Raw genomic sequence first — 14,221 nt, 5'->3', positions numbered from 1 at the left:
ATATCTTTCCCTGCACCGTGAACGCCATTGCATCTTGCTCACCAGTCGAGGCAGTATGCAGCACTCATACGCGCCTCTTGTATCGTACACAAGTGAGCTCCACGACGATGATCAAGCTCTGCAAAGCGGAAACCCACCACACGCTGCTGGCTTAAATGGTGCTGTGGTGAGGCGCAACCGAAGCATTTCCATCAAGGATCAGCAGAAACACCTATCCGTACAAGAAGAGCTGGTGCTGGTGGACGGAAGCATCGAGCGTCAAGCCATGGAGCTTCAGCTGCAGGAGGCCAGACGCAGGACGGAAGAACAAACTCTGGTGCTCGATATGCGGACGCAGCAACTACTGAACTACACACACGAGCACGTCAGCCAGACCCGCCAAGAAAGCGAGCGCCGAATGAGCAGATGGTAGAAGGTATTCAAGCATCACACAGCCGACTTAATGAAGAGCTTCAAGTTCAGACACGCAGCCTGCAGAACGATATTCAAGCTCACCTTCGTGCAGAGAGAGAACATTACGTTGCAGAAGTCGAGCGCCAATTAGCTGTGCAGGCGAGACAGTGTAGTAAGTCTGTCGAGGTTGCAGAAGAGAGGATACGAACCGAGATGCGGGCGCATATGAGTGACCTGGAGTGCAAAGTGGAGGGCACGAAGTCGTGGACGCAGCACTTCTTTCAGACAGCGATGGAGTCGTGCAGTACAGCGGTGAATAATAAAGCGACAGCGGTAATGAAAGCCTATGTCGATGACCGTCTTCAACAGCGTGACTCCAGCGTGGCTGATTTGATTTCTGCTCAGTTGCGCGCTGAAAGACAGAAGCTAGACAGTGGAGCTCAAAAACTTGTTGCTGATAGCGCTCGCGAGTTGGAGCTGCGTTTTGACGCAAAACTGAACAAGCTGCAGCACAAGCAGGAGCGTAAATTTGTGAAACTTCGTGCGGAGATGGCTACACAGGGCCACAATCAGCAAGATGTTGTCTCGAACCAGAGTATTCTTCAAGACATGGAGAATATTATGTATTCCCGAATAAAGGCAGAGGTGAATCAAGCGATGACTTCATTCAGGAACTCGATCGAAGCAGCAATGAAATCGCTGCACGAGGCAAAATCGGATCATGAAACAGCTAGTTCCCCAGGTCGACAAGGTCGCAAGACTTCCTACAGCAACGATCAGCCAGCATTACACCCCAAAGGCGTTCTTAGAGCTGGAGCAGGTAAAGTGAGGCGTAAACCAACCGCAGCTCAAACCTCGAAGCCGCAAGCCGTGGCCAATCTATCGAGACTAGACCAAATCCGCGCCGAACTGACACTCGAAACAGCATTACGCGCTGCCGAACGTGCAAGTGCGCTGGAGAAATCACACCAAGCCAAGGTAAAAGCGCTGCAGTATTCGTAATGTTTATCCCTGTACATGCTGGACTTGACAAACTCATGGAATTGACTACTAAAGCCACTTCGAATATGCTAGGTGAATATATTTGAATATATGAAGCAGTTAAACTACCAGCTTGAGTCTTTCGCCTCCTACTCGTTAAAACTACCAGCTTGAGTCTTTCGTCTCCTCCTTGTTGTCAGAAGCAAATGCGCTTGCGCTTGATGTCGTAAAGCACGCTTGTGTCAGTTGATTCCATTCCATTCGCTCCACTACCTCGGGTTCCAGGTTAATCTTGACATTGCTTGGAATGTGTTCGTCGACTTCGGATGCTTTCAGCTTTGACTGGCACACATCGACAAATGACCGGTTTTGATGAAGGAAGCAAGCCAAGTCGCTATTAGCCGTGCTTGTAGAAGCTCGCAGGGCAGTCACCATTTGCCCGCTGTTGCCGAAGTCCCTTTCAATCTGAGCAGACGACGCTGCCGGGAAAAGGTGCCAAGAGTGAGGAAGCTGCATGTACGTGCCTTTACCTTTCCTCCAGGACCCTACTGAACGGGTGCGGCTTTATCCGAAGCCAATGGTATCTGCGCGAGGAGCCAATAGGAGCTCCAGGAAGCGAAGCTGAGCCGTTTGCGATCCGTTACACTTCCTGTTTTTGCAAGAGTATTGGTTTGAACAGCAAATACCGATATACCGCCTTCAAACTGTGAAACCCCGCGCCGACGAAGTTGATAAACCGGTTTATCAAGTTCCTTTTTCTAAACTTCATTCCAGCCATGTAAGTGAGTTACCCTAAACTATTCCTAGTTGATCGGTTTCGTCGTGGTGAGGCGGCGGTTTGAGGGGATGCGGTTGCAGAGGTTGATCGGGAGCAAATGCGCGCTATCCAACTCCAACACTCAGTCCTCTCCTCTGCATGAAAATCTCCTTCGCACTATGTTTATACCTATTAATAGATGTACTGTACCAAATCGCCTTTGCTTTTTGTTTAACGTGTTTACCTTCATTGGATCTTCGACGAGGTGACTTCAAGAAAGTTTTTCTTCACATACTCAGATGGTATCGTGCAGGATCGTGCTATCGGATAATGCCAGTAAGCTTATAAGTATTATTGTGGCTTTCATCCGTTTTGGCAAATCGGGTGGTCCAAGATCCGATATATCGGGCCCGATTTGCTGGAGGGCTCCGATTTAGCAGGTATATCTGGCCCGATTTGCGTATGGGGGCTGCGAGTTGCGAAGCAGGGGCCAGAAATGCCGCGTTTTGCCGGCAAATGGGACCGCCGCGAAAACATGTCTGGGGCCCTCTCAGATCGGCGTGGCACGAAGTTGTAGCGGCCGTAGATGTTCACACAGGTGATTTAGATGGCCATAGTGCTATGAAGTGGCTATATACAGTGTACTATTGTCCCCAATGTCTTGCAGTTCTAATGCGTCATGAGAGGTGGGGAGGTATGTCTAACTTGGAATGCCTCCCCTTTGAGCCTTATGCTACTAACTCAGGTCAGATATAGCTAAATTGGACTAACCGATCATGTGCATTTTATATAAATCGGACTCCGAGATAACACGTCAAATCGGGCGGCAAAATAGTTGAAAACCACAATAATATCCTGGGTCGTTATTGCTGTGAGCGGTCGATTAGTAGTATGTCTGTTTCAATGGTCCCAACGCACAGTCATGATCGGGGTGCGTCAGGTTAGGACTTTCGTACTTAGACGGGCAAAAGTCCTAATATGAAGTTTTTAGAAGTCCTAACGGGATACGATGGCTACATGTGCACTTGAAGGTTGACAAGGGCGAAACCCCGCTACTTGAGTATAATCTCATACTCAGACCTTCGTAAAAGCCCCCACAGCACTTCTAAATTCCTCCCTTTAGCAAAGCTGGTGGTTCTTACTGACTCCTCATCGTCTCAGTCCCCGATCTATACTGTGTAAACCCAGATATAGTGTATTTGCACTGCTGACTTTGGGGAGCTCATTGTTATTGATCAATTGGCAGGTCATGGTTTCATTCGCCAACACACGTTCGGTTGTGCGCGAGCGAATTAAGTGTTAGCTGCCCCGCACGAATGCTTGACCTCAATCGGACACGGCATTCCGCAGGACAAAAATATCTGTTAACTTGAGTTCACTATAGTGTACCACGTTTTCGTCGTATCGCACAATTTGTGGTACAAGTTTACTTTAATCAAGTCAAACAAGCGAAAGTCCTAATCTTAACTTTTTTGAGGACCTAATTTGACTCATATTAGGCCTTAGGACTAACGTCCTAACCCGACGCACCCCGGTCTTCATGGGCTATGATACTTAAGCATTTTTTTTCATGCTGCTGAAATGATAGTTGAATTAACAATTCACAATGAGGCAGGTGTGGTGTAGTGATTTGGCGGTAAACGAGAATCGAGCTGACGACCAAGCTTCAGTGGCGACCCGAGTCGTCGGGACATGTTCAGCAATGTTCGGCGGATGCTGATTGGCCATTCTGGACCGGTGCCGAAGACTCGTCGACACCCAAGTTCGACACCCAGGACTTCAAGTACGATCCGAACTTACAGCGAACTTTGACCCGAGATCCGCACTTAAGACGACCGTTCGAGCCCCGGCGACTGCTCCAAGTCTTCATCGTCCAATAGAGTCATCGAGAGGCCTCTTGGGGCGTCGAGGAGGCTCTGAAGGGTCGGTGGTTACTTGGGAAGATCCAAAACGGACGCGTTTATACTAGATATTTGTATTGAACCATAGGAAAGAGAAGATAGAACAGATAAGCCCTTTGGGCGACAAGAACAGAACAGCTTTTCCTCCCAACCACTCAAGGAAGACGTCCGGGCTATCGGTGAGTTCCCGTAGCAATTGGATAAACCTGTTGGTAGGATTATGACTGTCGGTGGACGCGCCTGCTAGTATCGTAGCGTGCGTTTACCCGTGGTCAGGCCAAGAGAAGAGAAGAAGTGGCCGTGTATACGAAGGGCGAGTCATCGCCGTGTAGTGGAGGAGCGAGAGCGCACTCCATTTATCCTTCCCGTCGGAGTATAGCTCCGGCACCCTCGTATCAAGCCGTGACTGGCTGGGACCCTTCCTTCCTGAGGGCCTGCGAGGTTTATATTGTGTGTGAGAGCGTGTCAGCCTTTGCTCGTGGCTGGTGACGCTGGGTTTCCGTCAGTTGACTAAGCGGAAACACGGTGCACAGAGGAAACATCAACCCGGTGCAAGGGAAAGTTCCTGGGCCTTCAGGTTCTAACCCTAACAAGCCCATTGAGTCATCGGGACTTGGTGGGTGTTGTTGGTGGGGAAAGTGTGCTATTATATAATTTAGTGCGTGTTCCTACACGACAACTGGTGCCGCGACCCGGGATTGGTGTGACTTCTGTGTCTCGTGTTACAGCAGGTCAACTGACTTTACGAGCAACAACCAAGAAGAAGAAGAAAAAGAAGAAGAAGAAGAAGATGGCGACAGGATCTCAATCCGCGGTACCAGCAACTCCGATGAAGTCCGGCGGAACGCGCGGTGACGACTCGACGGCGGTCTTGATCACACCGCAGCCTGACCCGATAGCTGAGCGCAACGTCAGCTTCGACGAGCCGATGACTGTACCCGACGCCAAAGATGAAGAGGTAGATGAAGAATAGAGGAGAAGGCGCCTGTGCCAGCGGTGGTGACACCCGAGACTCCGAAAGATGCAGTGATGTCCGCGGGGCGCAGCGGGGCTCGCGCTCCCTGGCGCGCAGTCTCGCGAGCGAGTTGGAAGACGACGCGCCTCCCATCACGCGCAACCTCGCGGACGAACTGGATGATGTGGACGGCCCTGAGCCAGCGTATGATGACATGGAAGAGTCTGAAGACCGCGCCGACAACTCACGATCGCCGGTGCTGACGACTCAAATGACCGAGCAAACCTCGGGCAACCGGCCGCCGATGAATGGAGACACTCCGACAGCCAACAAGGTACTCGGCCGATGCTTTGAAGCAGTCCTTGTCCTTGTTGTCGCTCTTCTTCTTGTCCTCCTTCTCCTTCTTCTGCTGCTCCTTCTTCTCCTGTTTCTCCTTCTTCTCCTGCTGCTTCTTCTCCTTGTCAGCCTTGTTGTCCTTCTTGTCACCGTCGTCCTTCTTGTCGTCCTTCTTCTCCTCCTGCTTGTGGTCGCCGTCATCCTTCTTCTCCTTCTTATCGCCATCGTCCTTCTTCTTGTCACCGTCATCCTGGCCCTGCTGCTTGCCATCGTCCTGGCTGGTGTTGCCGGTGGAGGGCTTGTTCTGGTTCTGGTTCTGGGACTGGTCGCCCTCCTGGCTCGCGCCGCGGAGGCCACCGCCGGCGCCCAGCTGACGGCCGACCTGCAGCTTCTCAGCGAGGTTGCTGGCCGTGAGACCCGTGGCGGCGGTGGCGGGGGCGGTGGTCGAGGCGACGACCACAGCGGCGAAAGTGATGATGTACGAGAGCTTCATGGTGCTTGAGTTGGAGGTGGGTGGGTTGAGTGCGGTGTGCTTGGCTCGGCAAATTGCGGAATGAGCGAATGAGCACCTCTGTCAGCTTGACCGAGGCCCTCGGGGCATCGCCGACCGAAGATCGGCAGGCCATTATTTGCGTGTGTTCGAACAGCGCAATCCTATCTTCGACATCACTCCCCTTGCCACGTTGCAACACAACTTCGCAACCGCTCGGACGATATTTCGAGGCAACGAGAGATCCAAATGAATACTTTTGCTGCGAGGATTCGTCAGTCTTTGTCACTGTACTTGTTGTGGTTCATGTAATGGCGTAGGCACATCGATGACGGACACCAAAACATAAGCAGCCAAAAAAAGTGAAGTTACGGCAGTGTTCAGCACAGTGGAATTATTAATAATAGACGATTCGTATCGCCTTGAATGTACGCCGTACATTGTACGGCGCTGCACGTTGCACTAATTCTCGCGAGGAGCAGGCAAGGCCGTGACGAAGCCACGCTAGGAAGTATGCCCAGTACTGTACATGTAAACCATCAAAGGTGTTCGAGCGAACGACCCGAGTAAGACGTGGCACGTTAACACATCCCGGATCGCGCAGAGGGAGGATGTCACATCCTAGAAATGGATCTCCCCCTCTGCCAGAGTCTGCGCGACGTCTTGTGTGCAACGTATGCAACGAATTCCAGTCACGACGAACGTATTTTACAGACGATCCTCTCCGTACTGATAGCCTCAGACCACTTTTTATCACAATCCAGAGGCATCACTATCTAAATCTGTACCACAATGACGGTACAATATCGTTTCAAGGTACCAGCGTAGTGATAATGCGTACTTGGGAGCTTGTATTGCACTCGATACGTGGTTAAAGCACTAGATAAAGTATTTGTTGTGCTGGATGCTATAATATTTACAACTATATGGCACGAAGCGTGACACTATTCAAATGGAACTGGGCGGACTGCACAGGCAGCTACAATGCGAAATCTAGTCTAGCACCCATGCTGATATGATAAATACACGTTCCAGAATCACAAACGTGTCAAACTTAATCATATGTGCGCAAACCAAGAGGAGCTGAGTCCATTCATGGTCGCAAGCGACCCACGTTGTGGTGGAACTTTGCCCGGCATGCTTTACGAAATGGACATTTACATAGTTAATGGTCTCTGGATAGTGATAAAGCCTAATCTCGTATCACTAAATACTATCCGGAGGTTAGAGGATGTTTTGACTTGAATTTGTATTCCATAGGTCATCGGGAGAGCCTTTATTAGTGCTAATCAGAGGGTATCCCTATTCGGGATATCACTCCAAAGAGGATTGTCTGTACTGTAGGTCTCTTCATCAGTATGTGGTGTTTGCTTCTTCGTGCAGGATTAACACGCCCACGATTTAAGTCAATTCGTTGAGTGCTTTCATGTCTGTCCACCAGAGAGATCGCTTAGTGCGCGATGCGGTAACACCGAAACCATTTGAGCACGGACAGCGAACAGATTGAGCCTTTTTGTCAGTGACGTTCGACCGCTTTCACGTCATGACGCAAGTATTTATACTGAGGATCGGTTACAGCAAGGGTGAACTCCACCACTCCACCGTGGAGCCTTCCCTGGTAGTCTAGACCGCTAAGGAAGGCTCACAAGGACAACGCACAACAGGAAGTGCTGCGTCTTTTTGCTCAAAGCAACACGTACCATGCGTGCTAAGTATTATTTTTTTTGGCATCGGCAACTTAGCCGTAAACTGAATGTAAACTTTGTGGAGTACGAATGAATGTCACCCGATCGGTGACATCATCCGCTATTATAGCGCTATTTCACACCGAGCAGCGTATCAGTTAAGTCCTGGTAATTCTGTCACTAGTCTTGACCATTGACATGAGAGACTTTCATTTCAATGACAAAGCAAACGAAACGCTTGCAAGTCTAATGGTGCGGACAGGAGCAAGCATTGGTCTGCTATCGGAACTTTTCTAGTAGATTATGAATATGTATATATATATACATATATATACATATATATATATATATATATATCTACGTGGCTACTTGGCACTTGCCCGCGCCTGCACTAGAGAGTGCCGACGCCGACTCCGACTCCGACTAGAAATTCCGACGCAGGAGGAGCCTACCCCGACGCCTGAGGAGCCACTAGACTCTAGTGGCTCTAGTGACTATTAGAGCCAGATGACTCCTGCTCCTACGTCGCCCCAGATTTCGGTGTAGAACACCCCTCCTTTGCCGGACACCCCCGCCGTGACGCCTGCCCGCACACGTCGGACTGCGCTTCTTAAGTTAGCTCGTCCTTCACTGAATTAGACCGACAGCTTATCGAGATCTGCCTTTGTATAGCGGTAATGTGTTTTCAGGCACTTGGCTTGGACTTCTCCTCGTTGTACTTACTGAATGGCTAGGCTTCCCATCGTTGTCGCGGCAGAAGTCACCTCGCTTGCTTTGCCTGTGGGTTTGCTCGATCTGACCCGTCCCCCCTGTACTTCAAAGTGCATGATCAACCACGAGGCAGTACGTTTCTGCAGCATAGAACACTTACTTATCACAGTAAGCTGTTTCGCTTTACTCACGCAATGGTAAGTTGCCATTTCGTGAGTAAAGCGAATATCGTTGAGCTACACCTCCAAAGGACCAGCAATCGTCAAGTCGGCTCGTTAACAGATCAATTGGTCCTTACTTTGGCGTAGGAGCCTCGATCTTGCTAGCGACTCGTGAACAGGGCTCGTCAACAATCGTAATACGGTACTAGTAGTACTTACTGCAGTAACCTTCTGCAATTACTTACTCGCTCGACAATTCGCATAAAAGCATGCTGGTATGTCAACAGAGTAAGGAGTTGATTTATACTGGGAACACCCGAAGAATGAGGGGGTGGACAGCTCAATACGGATTAATTAGACGCGTAAGCGTAACCTGGCGCAACCTTCGTGCTACACCAGCCAGAAGGATGTCGACCGAGCAGGTTCGACGGCAACTTTCAGCAAGGCAGACGGAGGCAGGAAATGCACGTCAACAGACCCATGCATCAGCTTCAGAATGTGAACTGCGGCACGCGCGATATTCATGGGCGTGGCCCCTGCGGGGCCACGCCCTTGAATCACGCGGGCCACAGTTCTCCCTTATCATGGCAATTAGCACCGGTACCATCACCAGCGTTTTATACCACTGGTGTTCCCAGCCAAGTCGAAGACGACCTAGTTTCACAACAGACTAACGGCCTGTCTTTCATCAAGCACTACAAATTCGCAATGGGCAAGCACCCCAAAAATCATTGAGCACGATTCTGTGAAACTCAACTACTATCCAGCCTTTATTCTTGCTTTGTTCTTCTTCATCCTTTTCCTCCTCCCCCTCGTCCTGTTCCTCTTGCGAAGCAATAGATAGGGTGTTAATTGGGCGTGTGCGAGTCGAACCAGACACGAGTCTGGTCTTAAGTTAATTGTCCGCTTGCTCGCCTTATTCCGAGCGAGCAAGTTGATGACCAACTCATTCTTTCGCTTAGATCTGCGGTTGTCCTCGTAGGATACAGGGCCGCATGTCCAGCTTTACTGTGTCCATCCAGAGCAAATCGGCTGCGGCTACGACTACTATCAGTTCTTCTCCATGCTGATCATGAACCCGACGCTGGGCACGCTAGCAAGACGAGCACGGCACCAACGACGTCGATGGCGGCGATCGGCTCGTGTGCTTCAGAATGTATGATACTGTGCTGTATCCTGCTACGCTTCCTGATTCGGTAGATTATTACTGCGGGTCTAGTAAGGCCTAGGGTCAGTGTGACCCATATCCAGATCCGTGAATATCTTACAGCGAAGTTATTATTCCTTTCATGCCCGACCAAGGAAATATCGATTAGTCAGCCTTGGCGACTTACTACATTGATCTAGCAGTAGATAAACTGTAGCGTATCCACTATCTACCGTGGATGCAGCCAACCCAGGCAGATGCCTCACGTTTAGAGGAATACGGCCGAGGGCGAGCGAATGCGACCGCGAGGCTCACTCAATGCGTTCACCGGTCACGAACACCCGCCGATCAGGCTGGGGCGTGTCTGCGCAAGCGAGCGAAGGCGAGCGCTGCAACCTGATACTTTTTTCCCTAGACACCGCGCCTGCCGAGCCGAGGACTTAGCGTAAGGCACGAGGGGGTGGGGCAGGCGGAGCGGCGCTCCCCGAGCAAAGCGAGAGAGGGGCGGGCCCCCCGAAGTGCCGTCGCTAAGTCCGCAGGCGAGAGCCAACGGGCGAGTGTCCTACTAATACTCGATCAATCTATTCAGTTCTTAATTTTACATACAACCAACTCCTCAGGTGAATTTGCTATACTTCTCTGGCCCACATAAGAAACAACACTTCGGTTTTCTGGACATAACTATTTACAAAAAAATCGTTTGGCGACTCGCAATACCTCAACCGAAAGCTGCGCATTTGCTCCGTTTCACACTATGATTTAAAAAAATCTAGCAGCAGAAAGAAAAGAGAAACAGCCTTTTATCTGAAGTCCGTTTTAGGCAACATTAGGTTTTTTAGCGAGGTGCCGTCAAAAATTAGCGATATTAGAAAATAAAATATCACCGTGATCGCGAGTGACTGCTTTACCCTTATGTTTGGTTGTCGATGTTGTAGCGCCTGTTGGAGACGAGTTAGAAGGGCTACAGTTTTGAGGTTTTTCTACGCGATTATCTCGACATGCGCGGACCCATTTATTTTGGCCAATAGTAAGCTGAAACAGTTGATTATACCCAATCATATGTGACATGTGGTCCACATCAAATTGAGGTTAATGCCGAATGTTGTTTCTTAAGTGGGCCAGAGAAGTCTTGCAAGATGACAGCCACTCGCTGTGGTCCTTTACCGCATTGTATTATGCGCAGTATTTTATGAATATTTTACGGGCCGGGCTACTGATCAGACTGACCAGAGAAAGACCAGCGAAATATACAAGCCCGACCCTCGGCCTTACCAGACCCGCAGACGACCCGATTAATATCTAACCTCCTGTTTCGCCTGGCGAAGCTTGCTCTACACTATATCATCCTTAGTCCGCGGATGAGAGTGCCAACTCTAGATCTCGCCGGATCCTGGTTGAAGCAGGACTAACGTCAATAGTCCTGCCATTTTGTAATCCGCCAAAACGTACATATCCGCTGAAATTCTGTCTGAGGACCCCCCCCCCCCAAGACACTTCACCCCGGTGCCGACGCCACGCGAAACCAGATACAAGCTGGAACCTTACAAGGCGGTGTAAAATGCGTTTATCGTAGCAAAGGAGGGGTTTGAATTCACCTGCCTCGACGCGGTTCAGACAGCAGCACACTAACTTTTGAGACTCAAAACGTTGTGCCTGGTAACAACAAAGTCCGTAGAGGAGAAGCCAAGCGCAAATATTCACGTATGTGGTCCTTTTCGTCAACGCCCATGTGATAGTATAAGCATCCATTGAAGGAAAACGAGAACTTGGTTCTCGGTTCATTGCACTGATGCTGGTGTTCATTTAGAGGCAGCGCAGTAGTCCATCCGCGTAGGAAGTACGCCGATTGGTAACGAATGGGGTGGTCATCACACACGTCGACTCCGGCTCACAAGAGCATCACTTTAGCGCTAGTCGTAGGAGATCTTACACGCACGTCTTCCTCGATTCGTGAAAGGTATGAAGCTTGCTGTCTTTGCATTGAGCACACGAAGATCGAGCATCAGCGGAGGCGAGGACTTGTTGCTGTACTTGTCCACTTTGCAATTTGTCTCCTGCAACCCACAACAAAAGCTGCACGCTTCCCAAACAAGTACCAAGATGCTCGCTCGCTTCATCGTCCAGCTCGTCTTAGCCGTCGCCTGTGCCGGTATCCTCCTCCCGTCCTCGGACGCCTGCCTCACCGAGTTGCTCACGGGCAACGGCTGCGATTCGACCGACACGAGCACGACCTTGCTCGGTGGCACGGTGGATACGCCGTGCGATGAAGACACGTCCTCGATCCTCTCTGGTGGCCTATTCAGCGGGTTGGCTAGCGGCCTCACGAGCAACGGCTTAGCCACCACCGCGGACGCTCCGTGCGATGACGACACGTCTTCGATCGTGTCCAGTGGGTTGACGAGCGGTTTGAGCGGCGGACTCGCTAGTGGTGGCCTGAGCACGGGCACCTCCGTCTCAGGCGGAGCGACGTCCACCGGCGCTGCGACTCCGTGTCCTCCATCATCGAACGGAGTCTCCACCACTTCAGGCACTCAAGCGTCCACCTCGGCGACTGGTGCGTCCAACAGCGTGACAACCACGAGCAGCACCCCATCAGCTGCGACTGGTACGTCGGCCACAGCGAGCGGCGCGGTGACTTCAACTGCAACTTCGACCGCCTCAACCCAGGCGACGCCGACTTCCAGCGCTGCAGACTCGACCACTTCTCAGACGGCGCAAACTTCGGGCACCGCGGACCCATCGACGATCAAGACGGGCGTGTCCGCTGCTGCCACCGCTGACCCTGCGACGAAAGCGGGCGCGTCGACTTCCACCACCCTCAGCTCGGCCGCGCAGAATCTTCGCCAGTAACTCGAGCCCGTTCAGGCAAGCAGGCAGGGCCCACCGTACCCCTAGCACCCAAACTGCCTGAACCGTGGCGGGACTCGATCCCCATCTTCTTTCAGTAGCGTTGTCTTAGATCTTTGAGTTTTCAACCTTGAGGGTTGCCCCCAGTTAATGTGAAGCGCCATTTCGTGCTAAAAGCTGTGCTCTATGTGTTTGTGTAAACCGCAGACAGAGACACAAGAGGAATCTCTTTAACTGTTCACGTTGAATTGTTGATCTAAACGCATTACACACCAAGAAGAGACTCACGAAGTCACTACACTCATGACTGCTCCTGCTGGGCCTGCTCCTGGCTCTGCTCGTCGTTCTTCTTTTCGTCATCCGCCTCGTGTTCGCTCTTCTTGCCAGCATGCTTGTCGCCCTCTTGGCTCTCGCCCCCCTTCTCTTCGTTGTCGCCCTTCTCCTTTTCATCGCTCTCGTTCTTTTGGTCTTCTCCACCCTTGTGATCCTTCTCGTCGTCATTCCCCTCCTTTTCATCCTTTGAACCATCTTCGTTGTTCTCTTTTTCATTCTTCTTCTCTTCGTCATTGTCGTCACCCTTGTCGTTGCCGTCGGCACTCTCCCCACCCTTGTCCTCCTTCTCCTTCTTCTCATGTCCGTCCTTTTCCTTCTTTTCGTGTCCGTCCTTCTCCTTCTTCTCATGTCCGTCCTTTTCATCTTTGTCTTGCTTGACATCCTTCTTGTCATCGTTCTCTTTCTCGTCTTCCTTCTCCTTCTTATCATCCTTCTCCTTATCGTCATCGTTCTCTTTCTCACTATGCTTCTTTCCCTTGCCTTCCTTCTCTTCCTCGTCTTCATTCTCCTTCTTGTCACCCTTCTCCTTTTTCTCACTTTTCTCACTTTTCTCCTTCTTGTCATCGGTGTATTTCTTGTCATCCTTCTCCTTCTCGTCATCCTTGTCTTCCTTGCCATCCTTCTTCTTCTTGTCGTCCTTCTCGCCATCCTTCTCTTCTTTGTCATCTTTTTCTTTCTTGTCATCCTTCTCATCATCCCCCTCCTCCTCCTCCTTGTCCTTCTTCTTTTTACCATCCTTGTCCTCATCGTCCCCATTGTCCTCTCCATCCTTCTTCTTGCCACCCTTGTCCTCGTGACCGCCATTCTTTTCTTTCTCATCTTCCTTCTTCTCTTTCTCGCCCTTCTTGGCAACTTCCTTGTCTTCCTTGTCGTCTTCTTGCTTAGCGTCGTCGCCGTCATCGTTGCCGCTGCCACTCTCCGAGTCGTCGTCCTCGTCCGACTGATCAGACTCGTCGCTCTGGCTGAAGCTGTCCGAGTTCTGCAGCTGCTGCTCTTCCTGCTTGGTCGAGCCGCGGAGACTGCCAGCCCCCAGTCGTCGGTTCACAAGGGGGTTCTGGCCTTGGGTCATCACGCCATATTCAGCGTTGGTAGGGGCGGCAGTCGACGCGACAACAGCCGCAGCAAGGGCGATGATGTGGTAGATCTTCATGGATACAGTAGGCTGCTGTAGGTTGCTTGGGCAGGCGGTAAATTGTAGAATGAGATCGTGCAATGTACACGCACGTCGCTCGCGAAGTTTGGCTAGCCCGCCGCCCGCTGCAGAACTGGGAACAGATCACACGTCGAGTCCGTTCGGACAGCGCAGATGTCTGGGAGCTCACACCTTGAACACGCCTACAGAAATGTATTAACAGCTTGTTAATCGCCACAAGCCTCTTTTCCACGTTGGATGTGCTCGGCTCGTTACTCACGACGTTCAAATCGACTCTTGACATCGCAGCCTGCGGCCCAAACTGCGAGGCGCGCATCTCGTTAAGAAGTTGCTATGGAAGGAGCAAATGCATGATCAGTCGAAGATGCAAC

The 14,221-nt window shown here is 51.0% G+C and overlaps 4 protein-coding genes across 4 annotated transcripts; 2 read left to right on the top strand and 2 right to left on the bottom strand.

The window, feature by feature from the left end:
• Window positions 1–55: 55 nt before the first annotated feature.
• PHYSODRAFT_326492 (hypothetical protein) lies at window positions 56–412 on the top strand (the record flags this gene model as incomplete). The annotated part of the gene is made up of 1 exon (XM_009522475.1): window positions 56–412. One exon carries the CDS (start codon window positions 56–58, stop codon window positions 410–412), a length of 357 nt encoding a protein of 118 aa, XP_009520770.1.
• Window positions 413–4,836: 4,424 nt separating this feature from the next.
• PHYSODRAFT_257820 (hypothetical protein) lies at window positions 4,837–5,816 on the bottom strand (the record flags this gene model as incomplete). The annotated part of the gene is made up of 3 exons (XM_009522474.1): window positions 4,837–4,964; window positions 5,039–5,181; window positions 5,236–5,816. 3 exons carry the CDS (start codon window positions 5,814–5,816, stop codon window positions 4,837–4,839), a joined length of 852 nt encoding a protein of 283 aa, XP_009520769.1.
• A 5,801-nt stretch (window positions 5,817–11,617) lies between these two features.
• Window positions 11,618–12,367, top strand: PHYSODRAFT_297130 (hypothetical protein; the record flags this gene model as incomplete). Its single annotated transcript, XM_009522473.1, has 1 exon — window positions 11,618–12,367. The coding sequence occupies one exon, from the start codon at window positions 11,618–11,620 to the stop codon at window positions 12,365–12,367; it is 750 nt and encodes a 249-aa protein (XP_009520768.1).
• Window positions 12,368–12,665: 298 nt separating this feature from the next.
• On the bottom strand, window positions 12,666–13,847 carry PHYSODRAFT_285087 (hypothetical protein; the record flags this gene model as incomplete). The annotated part of the gene is made up of 1 exon (XM_009522472.1): window positions 12,666–13,847. One exon carries the CDS (start codon window positions 13,845–13,847, stop codon window positions 12,666–12,668), a length of 1,182 nt encoding a protein of 393 aa, XP_009520767.1.
• Between the last annotated feature and the right edge of the window lie 374 nt (window positions 13,848–14,221).

The sequence above is a fragment of the Phytophthora sojae genome (genome assembly GCF_000149755.1).
Source record: "Phytophthora sojae unplaced genomic scaffold PHYSOscaffold_2, whole genome shotgun sequence".
Lineage (NCBI taxonomy): Eukaryota > Oomycota > Peronosporomycetes > Peronosporales > Peronosporaceae > Phytophthora > Phytophthora sojae.
This window is presented reverse-complemented; position numbering and strand designations above follow the sequence as displayed.